The sequence below is a fragment of the Abramis brama genome, assembly GCF_963993115.1.
Source record: "Abramis brama genome assembly, chromosome: 18".
NCBI lineage: Eukaryota > Metazoa > Chordata > Actinopteri > Cypriniformes > Leuciscidae > Abramis > Abramis brama.
In genome coordinates this window covers 14,226,677-14,246,775 of record NC_139980.1, presented here as the reverse complement: position 1 = coordinate 14,246,775, position 20,099 = coordinate 14,226,677, and the positions used below count along the sequence as shown (strand labels likewise).

The following is a 20,099-nucleotide window of genomic DNA, read 5'->3' as shown; positions in this document are numbered from 1 at the left end:
GATTGTGCGCTGATGCTTTTATTCCAGTCTTTTAAAATAGTTGAATGAATGAATGCGCGGTACATGCCTGTAACGATTTTAAATAGGCTAGGCTATTTAATTCATTTTAAACAGTAATGCACACAGAGGACAATGACAGTCAACTACTTTGAATACTAAGCAAGCATTTTGGGCATAAACATGTAAATAGTAAAAAGATTGACAATGAAAAATAACACAATAGTGATTAATATATTTAATTTAAATAAATAAATGTTCGTACCGATGGTATTCATCAGGTCTCACACACTTCACACCCTGTCGTGAAATAATGGTGTATCTTTAACAGCATTGTTTAAAAATGAGTGTCTTTCAAAAATGAAAATGCAGATCTTTCAAAATCAAAGGGATTACAATATGAATCTTTATTAAAAGAAATGACCTGTATTAATTGTCTCTCCAAATGATGCAGAGAAAGAAAGTCTATACTTGTTCAGAGAAAAACTCATTTCATATGGAAAAGGCTAAAGGGGCTTATGTTAGGTCTAGGGCCAAATGGCTTGAAACCGGGGGAGAAAAAAACTGCATACTTTTTTCAATTTGGAAAACACTTTTTCTGTTTATTTGTAGTCACAAGACAAAGTGTTTACATCACATTTAGAAAGAATGATCATTTCTACAAATATGTCACCAAAAATACGAACTGATCGAGGAGCTTTAGCACTCTCTCCCAATAGGCCTACAGTTATATTTTCAGAGGAATCTCTCGAAAAACCGGAGCTGTTTTATTTAATGACATATGTGGAGCTAAATATGGATATCAGACAGTCCGGTATAAAGAGACGTTAGAGATGGGTACCTATGGTAGGCCTATGAACAAAAATCCATATCACGGTATTTTTCAAAATTATACCGGTTTCACGGTAGCCTATATGACGGTATTTTATTTTTTAAAGCATTACTGGGTGTTAACCACATTTTCTGCTGATTGAGAGAGGAAATACTGCAGTAGATTGACTCAGATTTGCCCTATTTTACTGTCATGAGTGAATATTGTAGAAAAATCCACACTAGTGTTAATACAGGTTTGCACAAAATTATGCTATTTACAAAGAGGTGCCAGCAGGAGGCGCTGTAGGCGAACATAAACAGTGGTTTCCCCGGTAACGGCTGTACACAAAGCAGCAAATCGCTGCTTTATAAGGAAAGATAAAGAAAGATTAAATTTAAATAACATCGAACATTTTTCTAAAGACAGTCAGTTAGAATTCGTATGATATGATTAATTTGAAGTCGGCATGAAACGGAAGTTGCGATAGTCTTTTGTTCCCTATTGTGATATAGCCTACTTTTCGAACAAGAAAAAAATGTAGGGTGGGACTTGATTTTGTCCATGGGGAATTGATTGGATGGTTGTGGTTTGCTATTGGTCAATCTCATGTGAATGACAGGTTGTCCCACCCTCACGCCAGTAAACACATCATCAGAGAAGAGATGTTGCTCCAAGAGGGAGGGGAAGTCATTTTGATTAAGGATTACGAGGGCACATCAATTGAAAAAATGTGCACAGAAAAATTATTTATAATAAATCTGCAATATTCCATAAGAATTAAAAATGGCTAACTTTGATTTCATGGTGACTTTAACAAAAATAAAAACATAATGATGAAGGTCCACCCCTAACCCTAACTGTGTAGAGTACAAAATTGTACGAATTAGCCACTAATTAGCTAAAATGTAAAACAGTTATGAAATGCCATGAGAGTGTTAGTCATTTATATTGGATTCTCGATCCATCCCTGTATATAGCACTGGTATATGGAGATGGATATCACAATACAAGCAAACTTAAGTTAATAATAACTGCTCGGGCACAAAATTAATTAATTTTCTGCCATTAAAGTGGATAGCAAAGTCTCACACTGGACCCAGTGTTAATTCTGAAGCCAGGATAGAGGGGTTGAGCAAATGCAGTCCGAATTTTGTGGATGAGATTCATTGAGTCTGTGATGCTGTAAAATGCCAAAATCCCTGCAGAGAAATCGACATAAACGCCAACCCTGTGAGCCCACTGCATTTTGGGAACCTTAGTTTCCTTTCCACAGTGCCAGAATGTGTAGGTATCCTCAGAGCACACCAGACTCCACGACTGGGTGTTGTGTCCAAATGCACACTGGGTACTCTTTCCTTTCCTGCTAATATCCTCATAGGACACTGCGATGTGCACAGGACCCTTCCCGCTCCACTCGGCCTCGAAGTAACAACGGCCGGTCACGCTCTCTCTGCACAGAACCTGGCTATAGTTATCAAACCTCTCTGGGTGGTCAGGAACGGACAGAGATGTTTTGATGAACGTCACCTCTCCACTCTCTGAGCAAACGCTGAGGTTTCTGTGAGCGGTGTTCAGGTCTAGAGTCAGGGGACCCGAATCTGAAATCCAGAGACGCAAGATATGAATTAACTTGACAGTTTCTCTGTTGTCGATTGTACTGATTTCTTGTTGCATGTGTGTGTGGGTGTGACTGTGTTACTTACATTCCAAGAACTCCTCCCTGACTTTGGGTTCAGGGGTAGGAATAAATTTGAGGTTTGACACTAATAAGGCAAAATATAATCAGTGCAAACATTTTTAACATTCATACTTATTGTACTTCAACTAATTTCAGTTTATTTTATTATTTATAGTAGGCTATATGGAATACTTGCGTGTATTTACTGAATCCGGTATGAACTAGATAGGCTACTCACAATTATTCTATAGTAAATAGTATGTGAAACACACTTTATAAACATTTCAAACAATACAGTATTGTCGTCAACCTTGTCAGCGATTGTCAACCTCTTCAATGACAATGACAATCACATGACAATCTCATTTAGGATTCAGTTTTCAACTCACCTATTCTTTTTCATTTTAAATCAATATTTTTTCCATTTAATAATAATGTAAATAAATAAACACATTATTATTTTATGTTAATTGTTTTAAACAATAGTATGCAACATTGTTGTCAAATGACCTCATCACATGTGGCATCCAGTTACCATCTGGCAAGTATAAGGAGTTATGCTTATGTTTAATATTTCATTTGTAAAATTAATAGCATTGACAGATGAATAAATTAAAAACTAAATGAATTATTTCATGTTAATTGTTTTGAACAATAGAATGCAACATTGATATAAGGATTCCTTTTCTTTATAATTTTTAATGCAATCTTTTTTTAATAAAATTAAATAAAAATGTAAAATCAAATTAGACTTTTGACAGTATTTTCAAATAATAAATATAATCAGATTCTGGTTCATTTGTTACTTTGGGAATGTAAGATCAAGTCAAATTGAGTGCATTGTGGGATTTTCTGTTGTAAACTGCCTGTTGTGTTAAAGGTGCAGTAAGCGATTTCTGAGAAGCACTGTTGATATTTGAAATCAACCCAAACAAACACACTCACTTTATTGCTCCGCCCCCAAAATGCACAAACACGTAATGCAAGAGTGGATGTATCTTTATCATTGCTAAAATGAGCAAAATAATGCTTTGCCAAAAATAAACCGAAAACAAGAGTTGGTTGTTGGTCTCCATCAGCAGCAGTTCCAGACAAACAATAACACTCAAAACTTTATAGACTAAAATAACTAGCTTCCGGCAGACGGCTGTGTGCATCAATTTACGGCAAAATACTAAACCATGAACTTGACGCACAACGTAATGACGAATGCGGCTGCCCAGCCCTGTTTGTTTTAACCATGATAGGCATCAAAGCTTACACTACTCCTACATCCTACGTCATACACTTACATTGTCAAGTGTTACTCTTCTGCCGTAAGTTGACTTGCGTCTACCGGAAGCTAGTTATTTTCATCTGATCATAACCCTTCTTTTTCCAGTGATATTCCTCTGACATTTTCTCCTTTGTAATGTCTCTCAGCCATCTCTTTCTACAGTCTTTCTTCAAATCTCCCTCTTTCTCGCTCTCTCTCTCCTCCCCCATCATGAGTGGACACGCCCCCTACTGCTGATTGGCTATTGTGTTGTGCTGCTCAGTTTGATCCACTTTCAACAGCGTTTCTCAGAAATTGCTTACTGCACCATCCAAGTATTCTATGCAGATATACTGCAGGAACAGTAAGAATAGTATAGTTAGAATGCTATTCCAAACATAATCATTTGACGACTCACCTTTTTTTGATAATTTCTCCAATTTTTTCTGGCATAGATCTTTAATGTCCTCTCTCAGAACTGTGAGTTTTCTTGACACCATATCGAAACAGAAGTCTGGATTGGCTAGAACTGCAGGAGAGGTCACCAACTCTGGCAGACTACACAGTGTTTCATAACTCTAAGGAACAGATTTAAATGAACTCTTAGATCGAAATCACAGATGACAAGTACCCAAGTGGTACCCAAAAGCACTGATGTTACCTTGAGGAACTGAGTTTTATCATCAAGGCGTGCAATCGTGTTGTATTCAGCATCTCTCCTCTTGAACTCTGAGATCTCCTGCTCTAGTTTCTCCATAAATCCATGTGCCTCGTCTAATTCCGTCTGCTCCTTCGCTTTGATCATCTCCGTCGTCTCAAAACACAGAGCTTCAATGGACTGAATCAGCTCAGTGAAGATCTTCTCCGTATCCTCCACCGCTGCCTGGGCAGAGCTCTTTTTGACAACATACAGAACCAGAGAAGTGTTGAGTCCAAAAGTGCAAAACCTTTCTGCCCATAATGGGTCTCTTACTTATAAGTTGATATCCCACACCATCCCGCTTCTCCATCAGGACTTTCCACGTCCTCCTTGGCAGGAATGGACTTACCCTGAGGGACAGTACGGCCTGACTCAGATCCTGTAGCTCCGTCTCGCGCTCCTTTATGACCTGCTGGAATCTCCTCTGTGACTGCTTAAGCTCTTGCTGCAGACCAGAGATGATACACATTACACACATAAAGAAACATTCATATAGCCTGGAAAACCAGACCTAAATCTGAAAGATGAATGGTCTGGCATCGACTAATGAAAATCAGCCAGCTCGAGGGGCGGCACCAAGCATTTGCAATCTCTCTGCATGCAATTGGATAACACTACGACCAATCACAACAAGCCCCATACGCTTAGCTACCAGCAGAGCTAACTGGTAGATTAGACTCTTGCCGTATACGGTCGGCAAAACAGCAAAAACGCCCTTCTTGCAAAGGAACGATTCGAGCACCGTCTTCAAACAACTGGTGTTAATCCATAGCCATCTTGCAATGTTTACTAATGACTTCAACATCACAGCGCTGTTGTCATCTGATTAGCTCGCCTCTGGCCCGCCTATATCAGATAACCCGATGTGATTGGTGCAGCTCAGATACAAGGGCATATTTAATGAGCATCATTACTCAACGCCAGAGTAACTCGCTGAGTAAATTAAACTTGTGCTCTCGTGAGAACTCTGGATTTCCAGGGTAACATTCATACACTCTTAGAAAAAAAAAAGAAGTTCAGTGGGGTTCTATTTTAAATTTTAAAATGACTTAATTTTAATTAAACATTTATGCCACAAAGTTTATTAAGAGGTTATTTCTTTTTTTCATAGTGATAAAGTATGTTTTAAATAAATTAAAATAAAATTTATCAATTAAATAGAATAAATCCATAATATTATTTCATAATGGGATCCCCTAAAAGGGTATAAAGCAACTGACAGAACCCTTTAGGGTTCTATATATATATAACCTTTTCTTAAGAGTCTAAAACAACTTATTTTTGGAACACACCTCTTCTGTGATGAACATGTTTTTAATTTCTGATTAAAATTAATTTTGATATATTGAGGCATAATATCACAAATCAAAAGATGTCCTTTTATCATATGGAAAAAGCCTAAATATAAGGATGGAACTCTTGATTTTTTTTATTATTATTTATTAGGGGGGGAAAAAGCATGAAGCAGTTTTGTCAAAATAATTGTATAAATGAATAATTAATCATATTCATACAAAAAAAACGATGTGTGTGTGTGTGTGTGTGTGTGTGTGTGTGTGTGTGTGTGTGTGTGTGTGTGTGTGTGTGATTTCTGAAGGATTATGTGGCACTGAAGACTGGAGTAATGGCTGCTGAAAATTCAGATTTGCCATCACCAGAAAAAGATACAATTTACAATATATTCATAGACAGTTATTTGAATCATTTTCAACTTATTTTTCAAAAAATGTTTTACTAAGTATACTTGAGTTATCTTTCTTTAAGCCAAATACTTGGTTTTATTTTATATTACCTATTAATACATTTGAGGATTAGTGTTGAAATATGTTTGAGGGTCAATGTATATTCACTGATCTTGATCAGCTTACTACTGACTTATTCATGAACGTTAATAGAAAAGTTGATCCTCTTATTAAGTTATTACAAAGTTTTAGCATCACATTTAAAGTCAGATGAGAAGTCAAACACACCTCACAGAACATGACGAGGTCCTGCTTTTCTTTTGCAATGTCTTCATCATTCTTAACTCCAGGTATGGCGTTGGAACGGATTCCAGTATGTCTCAGTCTCTCAACAACTTCAGCAAACAGAGTGTTTTTGTTGAGTGCAGGTCTCGGGGAGAAAGTTTGCCTGCACTGTGGACAGCTGCACAACTTCCTCTGGTTCTTCTGCTCCCAGAAGATCTTAATGCACTCCATGCAGTAGTTGTGTCCACAAGGAATGGTTACGGGGTCTCGCAGGAGTTCCATACAGATGGGACAGCTGAACTGCTCCTGGTTGACAAAAATACCAGCCTCTTCTTCTGCCATAGTTAAAGTAAAAGACACAGACTGTCCACAGCAGCTTTGTGTGTGGAGACAGTATGGCGTTTGCTTCAAGTGCCTCCCACGAATAGTGACTGTATGGAGTTGTAATGGGAGGAGTTCATTATGTAATGCGTCACTGTGTGGCCATGTTTCAGAGGAGTCACATGCTTTATTAAGTCACTATTAGATCATTGTTGTTGTTGTTTTGAAAATAATATTTTCATCTTTACTTCAAAAAGCATGATTCACAGCTTTAAGTACACAAGCAAAGCTTCTGGAAAGATGATCCAGGGATCATGGTGGTTCCGATGCATGTCTGTACATGTCCACTGATGAATGAGTGCACAGTGACTATGTCTCACAAGATGTTTTCTGGTTTATGTTTGCACTATTTATAGGAAAGAATAAGGGTGTGTGGATATTTGATAAGTATGCACAGGGTGTGTGCTCTATCTATCTATCTATCTATCTATCTATCTATCTATCTATCTATCTATCTATCTATCTATCTATCTATCTATCTATCTATCTATCTATCTATCTATCTATCTATCTAGCCTATCTATCTATCTATCTATCTATCTATCTATCTATCTATCTATCTATCTATCTATCTATGCTATCTATCTATCTGTTTATCTGTCTGTCTGTCAAAAGGCATTCCTTTTTTAATCAGCTTTAAGGGGTTGGAAAAAATGTTCAAACCATTTTGAATGCCGAGAAAACTAGCAATTTGTGAATTATAAGGAATAAATAATAGATATGGATAACAGATAGGCACTGTGGGCATTATACACATCTCTTATAACCAAAATTTAAATATTACAGTTTTTCTCGATTGGTTTGGCTCATTTCTTGAAACCGAGATGACATTCTCAAAACCATAAGGTCATTTGGCCAAACAGTCTTACAGTTCTGCTCAACATTATAGCTCACTAGCAAAATCAAATATCTTTCCCCAAACTCTTCGTCCATGCTTCAAAAGCAGATTCCTTTCCCATATAAAAGGTCAGTACAGTCAAAATAGCACAGATCCTTCTCAATTGCCTTGGCACATGTGCATTCATTTAGTGCTTTTGTCAAAATAACCTGGATGGTTTAGCACAACACCATGGATCCCCTGCAAAAGCTCATATCTCTCCCAAAACAGTTTATCCATGTGTCAAAACTAAATATCCTTCTCATATAAATAGTCAATGCCCCCAAAATGCATTATACCTTTGGCATTGTTTAAGCACTGCAAGTCAAAATGCTTAGACGTTTTGTCACTGAGGCACAGGTCTAGCAACAGAATACCACTATGAATAAAACTAAAAGATTTTACAGTAAAATCAGCCTCCAATAAACCACTCATACTCAAGGAAACTGTAAACATTTTTATTCGTACAAAGAAATGTTAACATTAGAGAACATACTGTGAAAAGAAAACATATACAGGATTCTGTAAATGTGAACAGTTATAAACACAAACAAAAAACAAAAAAAACTCTAGCCTACCATACTGTAAATAAAGTTTCAGAACTATAGTACAGTAATATTTTCAGTGGTCGCCATTGTCACCCTCTCTTTCCTGGCCACCATCCTCATCCTCCTGGCCATCGACGCGCTGCTCTCTGTTAGGCCATAAATTCTTAGGCCTAATTTCACCTGATTGATTGTCAAGTACTGTCATAAATTTATCAAATGTTCCAAGAAATTCTTTCATGGTATTATATCTTTGACTAATTTTGACAGTTGAACAGACAATTGTGCATATGATGACTTACACAATGAAACCATGCTGATATGTTTTGGAGAGAGTAACCATTTCACTGAAAAATCAACTAATCAGTTTAGATCTATTTATTTGGAAAATGTGCTAAATGTGGGCTCATTGTGCTAACTGTAGCTACTTGTACATAATCATTTGAAAAAAAGCACAGAGTCACTTGAGACATGTACTAAAGCATTTGCAATTTGATAAAACCAATGAAAAATGACATTCTGTTGTGAACAATTGCAAGGTGGTTTGGAGATTTGTCCATGTTATTTTGAGAATGTCATCTCGGTTTCAAGAAATGAGCCAAACCAATCGAGAAAAACTGTAAATTCACTTTAACACACCGGGCTATCGATGAAATCACCGTCTTTATAATTCAGGCTTCTTTGTGACTGACAGTAATATTACTCCACACTAGAGGCCGCTCTCGTCGTCACAACCCATCGTCGTCACTACCGGTGAGTTCTTCTCAAATAAATTAGATTAAAATGGGCGGGGTGTAGCGGCCCAGACGTTTTCTATTATTGGTCAAGTACAATGTGTATAAATAATCATTTTCATATTTTAAATCACCACTTTGTAATATCAATTTATTGGCTATTAGTTTCTCAGTGTGATTATTCAGGTGCAAATTATTTTCCAAACTGATGCTGAAGCAGCGCATAGACACGTGGTAACAGTTACTTTTCTCCGCGTTGGCACGATCGGACCAATAACAGTCGAATGTAATTACTGTAGTAAGGAATTTCTAAAATTATTTTATAGAAATAACTGTGGCGGATTTTTCTGTTTGTTTGTCAGATAACAATCATTGAAATTAGCTCGTTTAAATTTTTATATTTCATAGTGTACATGTATCGTTAATAACCAAATAAATTTTCACGGAATTGAATGTGACTCAATGGGCGACTGAGCTTTCTGAGCCACCAAACACCCTTTGGTGGTGATATGATGTGAAAGCTAATAATAACATTTGCCGTCGCGTGGTTCATGTTGTGCGTACAGTTCTGTCTAAAAGCCGATGGTAGCGCACCCGTCCTCCTTTGGCTCATAACAGAAACTGGGTGGATGTAACAAATACAAATTTTATATTCTGCTGAACTCTGTGTGACAGAAGGCAGCGCAACATACGCAGGTAAGCCTTTCCCTTCACTCTGTTAGACGAGAGCTGTGTGTTTATGTGGCAAAGCATCAGCATTTATTGCACACTTACTGCTGCTTTGTTGTTGGTGTTTGACCCATCAAGTGTTTGTCAAGCTACAAATGAGTTAAACCGTCTTATACTTGAACTATTTTGCACTTAAACTTGCAAAAGCACCTCTGCAGAGCTTTGGTCACTTTTATAAGGTCCTTCAAGGTCCACATATGTTTATTAAAGTTTGACCTATTGCACCACCAGAGTGCTGTTCTCTTTTCACATCTCTGTCATCCTGCAATAACTGCAAAAAATAATCAATTTTAATTGACACAAAAAGTGATAAATTTGGCAATTTATGTAGTTTATTAGATAAATGGAAATTATGGCATACTCATAATTATGATGTAGGCTACTAAGTCATAATTATGAGATTAAAAAGTCAAAATTATTTTTTGTCACAATTATGACTCCGCATGTCATAATTTAGACTGTCATCATTTTTTAATTAGTATGTCATAATTATGGCTTAGAATGTCATAATTTCGACTTTTTAGTGCTGTCAAATCGATTAATCACACCTTACATAAAAGTTTATATATATATATATATACACACACACACACACACACACACACACATATATATATATATATGCACACACACACATATTATTTATTTATATGTGTATACACACACACACACACACACACACATATATATATATATATATATATATATATATTTATGTTCGATGTGATTAATCGATTTGACAGCACTACATTTTTATTCTCATAATTATGATTTTTTTTTCTTATGTGGCAAAAATGGGCTTTTATAGCCATGCGTCTCGTGCAGGAGGTGATAACTGTAACTTCTTAAAAAATGAATAAGCTTGTGTTGTGTTATTAAGGGAGTCTGCATGTTAAAGCAGTATCATACCAGATATTCAAAAATATTCTCAGGTACTTTATTATTGATTATAACTTATAGATTATAGAACTTATACATTATTTTTATTAACTATAATTGATTATTTACACATTGTCAAGAACATTAACAGGATGCCTAACAGGATGAACCTTAACATTTTGTATATAAAGAATTTCATTCAGACTTGAAATTAAAGCTTGCATTGATTTGGGTGTCAATTTTAAGTTAATTTTGTCATCAAAATTTTAAAAGTTCTTTTTTAAAATTTTAAGTTCGGGTGTAATTAAAATCAAATCAATACTTACAGATGTTTGTTGTTGTTTCACATCAACAATACTTCACTTCAGTTTCGGTCATAATTTCTTTTAACCAAACCTTTTATTTTGGGTCGTACAGAGAGGCCTTAATAAAAAAAAATTAACTTTGTGAGAATATGAATGGAAGAAGGATATCAATCCAGAATTTCCCAACCTGTAAAACTAGTTTTAGGACACGCCTCCTTTTCTAGTAAGCGAACAGCTACTTACAGAAAGAGGAAGTGCTGCAATCTCATTCTCTTGTTCTGTGTATCATGTCTACTGGTGAGTACATTGCATTTTGGGTTATTTTATAGGTATACTTTTTGATTTTCTAGCTGTGCAGCGTGACATTTAACCCTCAATGATTGTGCGGCAGTTGGCCTGTAGGGGTTTGACCTCTCACCTGTGTGCGGCAGTCAGACTGAACTGGAGATCTCCAAAGATGGCCAGACCAAGCTCAAGTAGGACACTAGCACTTTGAGGAGATTGCTGAAAAGATTTTTTGGGGGGGATGTTGTGTTAATGCCTGTGAACTAAATGATTTGCAATTTGTATTTATTTGCAGATTTAACAAAATTTCGTAAGGAGTTTCATAAAGCAAAGCACATTGCTATCATTACGGGGGCTGGAGTGAGTGCAGAGAGTGGCGTACCAACCTTTAGAGGACAGGGGGGCTACTGGAGGAAATGGCAGGCACAGGTAACACACACACACACACACACACACACGTTGGGTACCCATGTTTTATGGGGACTCTCCATAGACATAATGATTTTATACTGTAAAAAACTGTACATTATATCGCCCTACACTAAACCTACTCGTCACAGAAAACTTTCTGCATTTTTACATTTTCAAAAAAAAGAAAGAAATCCCTTAGTGTGATTTATAAGCTGTTTTCCTCATGGGGATCCTTGAGGACAAGGATTTTGGATATTTGCAATGTGTATCTGTAGACAATATAGAAAAAAAGAAGGTTAAAATAGTTCCTCTATTAGCAAGCTGTTTTAGCAGATATTAACAAAATATGACTTCTACCAAGTTTTTTTGTTTTTTTTTGCTGAGGGACACTGTTGATTTTTTTTTTATGTAAAAATTCAATTTATACTGTGAGAGTGATATATTTAATGTAATAATATTTAGATAACTAAATAAAAAAAAGTTTCCATAATTAAATAATAATCTTTAAATAAAAATCATTATACTAAAACAAATTGTTAAAATATCATCTGAAAAATATATATTTTAAATATTTAAAAAGATTTTAGAAAAAGATTTAGAAAAAAATGATTACATTTAGTAAATGTAAAAAATATTTCTATGTATAATTGTATGCATATTTCATAAACATAAGAGCACACTAACTTTGAAGGCCCTAAAAAGACATTTTCCAATAAATATTAATAATAATAATAATCTGTATGTGCCTGAGGCTTGAGTAACAGCGTGAGTACAAGGAGTAACCAAGCTCTGTTTCACAACATAAATAAGCCTAAATGCACTTCTCAATGAAGGGATTGGTTGAATCTCATCGAATCTGTGTGAGACTTTAAAAAGCAGTGGAAAAGTTGCAGTAGTAGGGTACCCGTGTATATTCATCTGCATGTCTTTTTTTCAATTTATGTTTCAGTATTATATACAAATGGGCCTGTAAAAGATAGTTTACATGTTACATTGTAAATAATGACTGTAAACTTTGAACGTCTATTTGACAGATCTAACCAAATCTGTCAGGCTTCCTATAACAGAGCACATAAACAGTAACCTACTGTAGTCACAACACATGTACGCAAGTAAACATTAAAAATAATAAATAAATAAAAATTGTGGAGATGGAATGTGTAAATGTTTTTTGTTTTTTTTGGTTTTCCTTTAAAAGGACCATCTCTTGGTCTTTCACCTCTCGTTGTCTTTCAGGACTTGGCAACCCCTGAGGCTTTCTCTCGAGATCCTTCTTTAGTGTGGGAATTTTACCATTACAGGCGTGAGGTGGGTCACACATTACTGACTAAATGGCTACCAATATCATAATGGCATTTTTTTCCTTTCAGTGACCAATTCACTTTAGTAATTATACATTTGATAATGTGGTAAAATAGAAATACTTGGATTAAGTTAATTATTAAATTAGATTTGCTAATATATGCAGGTAATGCGCAGTAAGATGCCGAACCCAGCACACCTGGCTATAGCGGAGTGTGAGTCCCGTCTCAGCCAGCAGGGGCGCTCTGTTGTGATCATCACTCAGAACATCGATGAACTGCACCATCGCGCTGGTTCCAAACACGTCTATGAGATCCACGGTGAGACGACGGCTACTCAGACCAGGCCTGGATCATGTCACCATTATAGTACATTTATTTTTGGCTAAAATCTGATTAACAGAACTGAAAATGATTGGTCATCCATTTGGAGGGTGTCCCATCTTTCTTTCCATACAATCAATCCTTCTAATTTTGGTTCTTCTCTTCAACTGATATCTCTCTCTTTTGTCTATCTCTCTCTAGGTAGTCTATTTAAAACTCGCTGCATGAGCTGTGGAGAAGTCAAAGCCAACCACAAGAGTCCAATCTGTCCTGCTCTGGAGGGGAAAGGGTAGAGCTCACGCAAAAACACATCACCATTATTTTATCAAATATTTAAACCACAAGAGACTGCACTCTCCTTATATGCTCCTTATTGTCTTTCTTTTTCCAATCCTCAGAGAGCCTGACCCCAATGCCAAGGATGCCAGAATACCAGTTAAGGACCTGCCCAGGTTTGTGAGCGTGTTTGTTGTTAAAGATAGGACTGGCAATTTCGGAGAGGCTAGCTTTAAAAGCATAAGATCTAACCCTCCCTTCAGAGCGTCTCCAAAGCCACGCCTCCTTCAAAACACATAAACGCGTACAGCGGAGTCTGCAAAGCTTCACGAGATGAGAGACAGCGTGAAACTACCTCATGTCTCAAAGCACATAACATTACAATAATAATGAACGTAAACAACTTACAGAGCTTTGACTGCTGCAGATTAATTTTTGGCGTTGATAGTGTTGACAGAAAAGCATAAATCTGAGTCTGAGGACGTGAACAGCTCTAATTGAACGTCACAGGTTGCTATTTTGTAATTACGGTTATGACATGGCGTGAACGTAGCATAAGATTGTTGTTTTGGTTCAAGAGGAACTGTAAATGGCGGCTGCTGTTTGTTTACGGCGCCCGGTGACTGTGCTTCTAAAACTCTGCATAGCCTCACGAAACGTGATGATGACGTGTGATGCTTGTGCGAGCAGGTGCGCGGAGGTATGGAAATACATATGTTGACAAGCAGGTAGGACATCGTATGGTTGGACAGACATATTTGGTCCTAAAACTTTCACAGAAGATATGTACATTAATGAAGAGATGTTTTAATATTTAGACCACTTCTATTGATTGCTATCAGGATGTGAAGAGTTTCAAACAGTATAATAAAAACTGTTTATTAAAACAAATTGCCTAACCTACTTTTAAATGCAGATCAGTAGAGCGTGATGATAGGTCAGAAATTGCGGCACCTTGTAAAATGCAGCTCTTTTGGGTAAATATTTAATAAACACAGTTGTGTGGAAACCTTCTGCATGGGTTCAGAATCTGATTTTTTAACCGTTTTACTTCGTAAACTTGAAACTGAGAATTACACTATTGTTTAGTTTGGGGTTTTGAAAGAAAATAATACTTTTATCCAGCAAGAACAAATTAAACTCATCAAAAGTAACAGTAAAAAAAAAAAGTTTTTAAATGCTATTCTTTTCAACTTTCTTTTTTAATTTATTAAAGAATCCTTTAAAACTGCATAATGGTTTTCACAAAAACATTAAGCAACTGTTTTAAACATTGATGATAATAATAAGAAATGTTTATTGAGAACCAATATAATATCATTAGCCTCATAGCATAATTGGCCAAGTCATTTTTTTAATTAATTATTTCTTAGGCAATTATGCTATGAGGCTAACGATATGTAAGCAATAAGGTACGAGAGGCTGTGCTGTATCGTGAATAAGTAATGGCTGAAGGGCGTTGTTAGGCACGACGCGATGCAGAGTTTTATAAATTCAAATATAAAACAGCCGTAATTGTTGTTATAATATTTCATACAACTCTTAGACTGCTTCCACTAAAAACTCTTCAGAGTTTCATTGCCCACTCCTGCCTACAAATCAGGAATTATGTCTTGTGCCGCAATAAATCTAATCAGATACTGGTGGAATGCAAACCTCTAGTTTGCTTTACTGTAAACATATTGTAAGGCTGTTTAATGTAGAGAAGGAGGGAGGCAGGCTAGTCATGTAATACGAAATTAGGACTGTTTTGATCCAAGAAACCTCAAAAACATTATGGACTTCAGGGGTAAATTATGTAATGCACGTACACACACACACATGCATAATAATGTAATCAAGCTTTTGAGAATAGTAACACCTTTTTTCCAACAGTGGGCAGCAGATATCCATGTGTCTATTAATGCTTCAAAGATGTTAGTTTTGCACTTTGTGTTTGTAGGTGTGAAAAGAGGGGCTGTAATGGCTTGCTGAGGCCTCATGTGGTTTGGTTCGGAGAGACTTTAGATTCAGATATTCTCACCGCTGTGGAGGAGGAGCTGGAAAAGTGTGATCTCTGCTTAGTGGTGAGTGACCACACATGAATGCATAAAACTGCAGAAATTACTTAGTGAGCTGCATACCCAGAAAGCATTTTTGGGCATCAAAACTGTGACAGAAGCTACGCTGCAACATTATTCTGCCTTCTATAATACCTTATTTCAGAGAAATCCAAAATTAGCATCACATTACATGCATTTTGAGCAGACTGAAGTATCAAATTGTTAGCTTAGCAACGGGCTAGCATCAGACTCCACTGGAATCAATTAGTGGAGATCAGTTATAGTCAGAAATTACGTTAATTTAAGTTTCATGAACTTCCAGTGAGTCATATGTTGATTCAGTTAACTTAATTCAGTGAAGGATTCATCAGACTGATTCAAATCAGTAAAATTAATCAATTAAAGGCAGGGTAGGTAGGACTATATAAAAATAAAAGATCCAAATTTGTTAAAACTTTCTATATATATCAATACATAATTAAAATGTAAGTACTCTGAAAAAAAGAGTATAAAAATCAAGTGACTCTAGACCGTTTAATCTGTATTAAACACAGCTCATTATTTCGATTCGGGACGAATCAAAGGATTGGCTTAGGCGACTGTCACTCTCTCTCGCAACCATGGCAACCACCCTTTTGCCACGGGATCTGCCCACTTGCGCGCGCACGTTTGATTTGAGGAATTCGAGAGGCACGGAACCTAGGAATAGCAAAACAATGGCAGAGAAAGAGCAATCAAAATTCACATTACCGGCATGCAGTTAGTGAAGGCAAACAAGGCAAAAAAAGAAGACAGTACAAGAAAAGGTAATGAACAAAAAGTCTTTGGATAATCAAAGAAATAAAACGCGTGTCAATATCATCGTGGCTTTCCAGCGACCACCCCGTCCTCAGCCTCTACTTCCTCGGACCCTAGTTGCACGCCACGGCCTCTTGCACGACCTCCTCTGCTTCGCCCTAAAATTATTTTTTATTTTACAAAAGGACATTTTACAAACCTACATTTTGCGCATGTGCTCCTGCATGCACTTTTCCAGTCACAACACAGCAATCAAAGGAGGACGCGCTGAAAACTGAAATGCTGTTCTCTTCCTTCATAACTCGTACTGAGAATGTTTGAGTTGCAGAGGAATTTGTGACTGTTTCACCTGTTCAACCACATCAAAGTTTCGTAATTAGTAAGTCCGTGCTTTTTCTCTTTTTGTTCTTATGTGCTGAAGGGCTGCTGTGCCTTGGTGAAACGATGTTTGTACGTGAAGAGCTCTTTTCCAAAACGCCATAAACCTAAAAAGCTGCCTCAAAGAACCAGCAAAAGTAATGATTATGAATGTGTAAAATATTGCAATAAGACATTTTAATTGTTTATTAATTTCTGTGTCGGCTGCAAAGATGAAGTTGACGATATTTGACTCGCGATCTTCGCAGTAGGCTAGTGAACGCATGCACCGGAGAAATGCACATTTAGGCTACATAGTTTTATTTTGTTTTGGATGGTTTTGTTTAGAACCAGATTTCTGTAAATATATTCCACATTTTTTAGGCCTGTGAGGCGAGGCTACGGTTCGGTTCACGATGATATAATCTCCAGTTCAAGCACCTTATGTTGTGATTGATAGCCTATATTTACTTTATGTATTTAATCCAGGAATGAAAATATTAATGAATTAATGAAAAAAAAAATATATTAAAATTAAGATACAATTAATACAAAACGAAATTCGTTTTAAAGAAAGGCTTTGTGCTTTCTGTTTTGAGGTCTCTGTTAAAGTTTGAAAGTCTTAGTGCAGCTTTCAGAGCGCTCGCGTCCATAATGGAGAACTGTCAAGTAATATTGTTTTTTCTTCATAAATGCAAACACGAAAAATAAAAGACAAAAACTTTTTTAAAAAGACAAACCATAAATTTAGAAAAAAAAAAAAAAAAAAGATGGATTTATAGCGTTTTGGGGGAAAAATGAATGGATTTATACCGTTTTGAAAATGTTATTTTTTTTTTACTTTGAATTGATCATCAACCATATTGTTGTTTGATTTAATAATCACTGTTGCAAGAAGTGCCTAGTTAAGTTTTTTTTTTGTTTTTTTTGTAAGTGGAAAAAGTAGGGGCTGCCACAGATTCTGTTTAGTTAGCTCCTTTATTGTTTTTTTCTATAGCCTAGTATAATATAGGTCAAATGCAGCAAGTCAAAAGACCAACTGGACCTTCTTTGCCAGTTTGCTCACATTTCTTTGAAGGATGGCAAAAATATCGCCTGAATATCGATATCTAGATATTGGAATTATATCTAGATATTTTTTTATTACATGTGATTCTGACATGATGTCACTACATGCACTGTGCTCCTTCCTCTCTGCTTGTCTCAGGTAAATAATGCGTCTTCAGCTCAGCGGTTGGAGTCGCGCGTTCATGTGTTTTGGGGGCGTGGCTTTGGAAGGAGCCCAGAAGGGAGGGGGTGGAGTGAATGGAAATAATGAACTGTCTTTAAAACAGTCCTGAGAGGTCTACAGACACTCGATTTTTATACTTTCTTTTTCAGAGTACTTACATTTTAATTATGTATTGATATGTACATAAAGTTTAAACAAATTTGAAAAAGAATTTTTTTAGACCATTCCTACCTACCCTGCCTTTAAAGAAGCTGCTCAAATGAGTCATTTGTCCGTGAATCGGACTTTGCTGAGTTTGTTTTTGTGTGCAGTCTTTTTATTTCCTCACATTCAATTCTGCAAGTTTTGCAAATCAAGACATTCACAAATCGGGTACATTTTGATTTTGGATAAAATGTGTTTGTTTTTTTCCTTGCAGGAAACACTGGCATAACCTCAATAGAAATCATACTCATAAAATGATTACTGGTTAACATATTAGTTTATTGTTTTAACCAGTATATGGCCCACTTCTATTTGTTAGGTGCTGTGATAGTTAAAAGAAGAAGAAGAAGTGTTGTTTATATAGCGCCTTTCCGTAGCTCATGGTCACTTTACATTGCACAATACATTTACAAACCTACACACACATTGCAAACACAAAAGGACACATATAGCCACATTATCCAAAATGCATGTTAAATAGATATGTTTTTAGTCTTGAAGGTTGCCACAGATGAGGTGTTACGAAGTGTAGGGGGTTAAGTTAGAATGCCACCTAAGAAGGTAGCTGCCTATTTAGGCTGCAAGAGAGCTCACTATGTTTTAGAACAGAGCATAAGTGTCTGCCTAAAACATTTACGACACAATCTCATCAATTCCAAACACAGATGTGTGTTTTTTGATAGCTTTACGTAAAGAATTTGTCATCTCCAACTGTATTCTGTGTGCGTCACATTGTTTTCCTGTCTCCAGGTGGGCACCTCCTCCATAGTTTACCCAGCGGCCATGTTCGCTCCTCAGGTGGCGGGTAGAGGAGTGCCTGTAGCTGAATTCAACATGGAGTGCACACCTGCTACTAAGAGCTTTAAGTAAGACACACTATTACATAAACTATCTCTTTACATGAGTCATAGAGATGCCTCTCAGTCAGCCCATTTAAGAAGAAAACGCATAGATGCTCTAGCGCACACAAGCTTTCACATGCGCATGGACTCTAATGACAGATTTGAGCAAACAATGAACCATTGAAATTGAACACCTGTGTGTGGTTTATTTGAGATTTGTTTCTCACCAACAGATATCACTTTGAGGGTCCTTGTGGCACCACACTGCCTCCCGCCCTGGAACGGCACGAGAGCGAGGCCATTTAAGGAGAAAGAAGGCATGACCCTCCGTTCGTGCCCACTGCGTTTAGCACTTTAACTGAGAGCACATGAACAGGGACTGGTTCATGCCTTCATGTGATTGGTTTTCCTATGGCTTGTTTGCACGGCTATGAAGATTTACAGCAAAAATTTGACTTAAATAATGTCTTTACTTGGCCTATTTGGCAGCATTTTGTGAAAGTTGTGTTATTGGCAGAGGTTCTTCTTAGTAGATTTGTTCCAGTTGAGAAACTTCTGGGTAGATAATTTACAGTGTTCCCACAGTCATGGAAAACCTGGAAAAAACAGATGATTTTATAATTGTAATTTCCAGTCAAGGAAAAGACAAGGAAATTGAAAGTCTTGAAAACTTATGGAAAGTTCTATCATGAGTGATTTCTTTTACATGATCCCCAGAGTACTCCCCCCTATAAATGTATAGATCATAGGTATCTATGAGCAGACCCAGCCGAATGTGAGGTGATGGGGTGGTGGCGGGATGCTGAGAAATTAGTCATGAGACAGGAGGTAAGGGAAGGCTTTATTTATACTGGCTTCTTCTTGTGCTGATTGGATGATTACCTGAACATGCTCCTCCCGAACTTTGTTACATAAAACTTCATTAAAATAAAGTGTTCAATGGCACATGAGCCTGATGATTGATTATCCTTTAAATTCTTTGGTTTGAGTTAGTTTTTCCAGATAAAAATTATGATTGAGATTTAAAATATGATTTTAAAAAAGCTCTAGGTTTGCTGTATTTGTTTGTAGACTTGCACAGTTTGTACAATTAAATTTATGATAATATGTCTAATATAATATACATATTTTAATTATGATTATTATTAGTAGTAGTAGTATTGCTAA

General features: G+C 36.5%; 2 protein-coding genes across 4 annotated transcripts; one reads left to right on the top strand and one right to left on the bottom strand.

Moving 5' to 3' along the window:
- Positions 1 to 920: 920 nt before the first annotated feature.
- ftr85 (finTRIM family, member 85) lies at positions 921 to 6,835 on the bottom strand. The gene is made up of 6 exons (XM_084092047.1): positions 6,415 to 6,835; positions 4,794 to 4,889; positions 4,406 to 4,639; positions 4,163 to 4,322; positions 2,515 to 2,574; positions 921 to 2,409 (listed from the first exon to the last, which is right to left on the bottom strand). Exons 1-6 carry the CDS (start codon positions 6,751 to 6,753, stop codon positions 1,877 to 1,879), a joined length of 1,422 nt encoding a protein of 473 aa, XP_083948173.1. The 5' UTR covers positions 6,754 to 6,835; the 3' UTR covers positions 921 to 1,876.
- Positions 6,836 to 8,989: 2,154 nt separating this feature from the next.
- On the top strand, positions 8,990 to 19,888 carry sirt5 (sirtuin 5). Of its 3 annotated transcripts, none has more exons than XM_084092051.1 (10): positions 8,990 to 9,644; positions 11,212 to 11,337; positions 11,442 to 11,575; positions 12,794 to 12,865; positions 13,026 to 13,179; positions 13,384 to 13,471; positions 13,581 to 13,634; positions 15,401 to 15,524; positions 18,841 to 18,956; positions 19,166 to 19,888. In XM_084092051.1, exons 2-10 carry the CDS (start codon positions 11,238 to 11,240, stop codon positions 19,236 to 19,238), a joined length of 915 nt encoding a protein of 304 aa, XP_083948177.1. In that variant the 5' UTR covers positions 8,990 to 9,644; positions 11,212 to 11,237; the 3' UTR covers positions 19,239 to 19,888. The 3 variants fall into 3 exon arrangements, with proteins under 3 accessions (XP_083948177.1, XP_083948178.1, XP_083948176.1); XM_084092052.1 differs by having other exon boundaries at positions 9,350 to 9,644; positions 11,253 to 11,337; XM_084092050.1 differs by lacking the exon at positions 8,990 to 9,644 and adding an exon at positions 10,931 to 11,158 and having other exon boundaries at positions 11,253 to 11,337.
- Positions 19,889 to 20,099: the final 211 nt, after the last annotated feature.

What these genes read in the sequence shown, in the direction of transcription:
- ftr85 (XM_084092047.1), bottom strand. Translation starts at nt 6,753, where the DNA reads ATGGCAGAAGAAGAGGCTGGTATTTTTGTCAACCAGGAGCAGTTCAGC. An exon ending in AGGCCGTACTGTCCCTCAGG is followed by an intron (nt 4,640 to 4,793) that starts GTAAGTCCATTC and finishes GTTGTCAAAAAG; the next exon opens with AGCTCTGCCCAGGCAGCGGT. An exon ending in CAGGGAGGAGTTCTTGGAAT is followed by an intron (nt 2,410 to 2,514) that starts GTAAGTAACACA and finishes TCTGGATTTCAG; the next exon opens with ATTCGGGTCCCCTGACTCTA.
- sirt5 (XM_084092050.1), top strand. Translation starts at nt 11,015, where the DNA reads ATGGAAGAAGGATATCAATCCAGAATTTCCCAACCTGTAAAACTAGTT. An exon ending in GGAGGAAATGGCAGGCACAG is followed by an intron (nt 11,576 to 12,793) that starts GTAACACACACA and finishes GTTGTCTTTCAG; the next exon opens with GACTTGGCAACCCCTGAGGC. An exon ending in AGTGTGATCTCTGCTTAGTG is followed by an intron (nt 15,525 to 18,840) that starts GTGAGTGACCAC and finishes TCCTGTCTCCAG; the next exon opens with GTGGGCACCTCCTCCATAGT.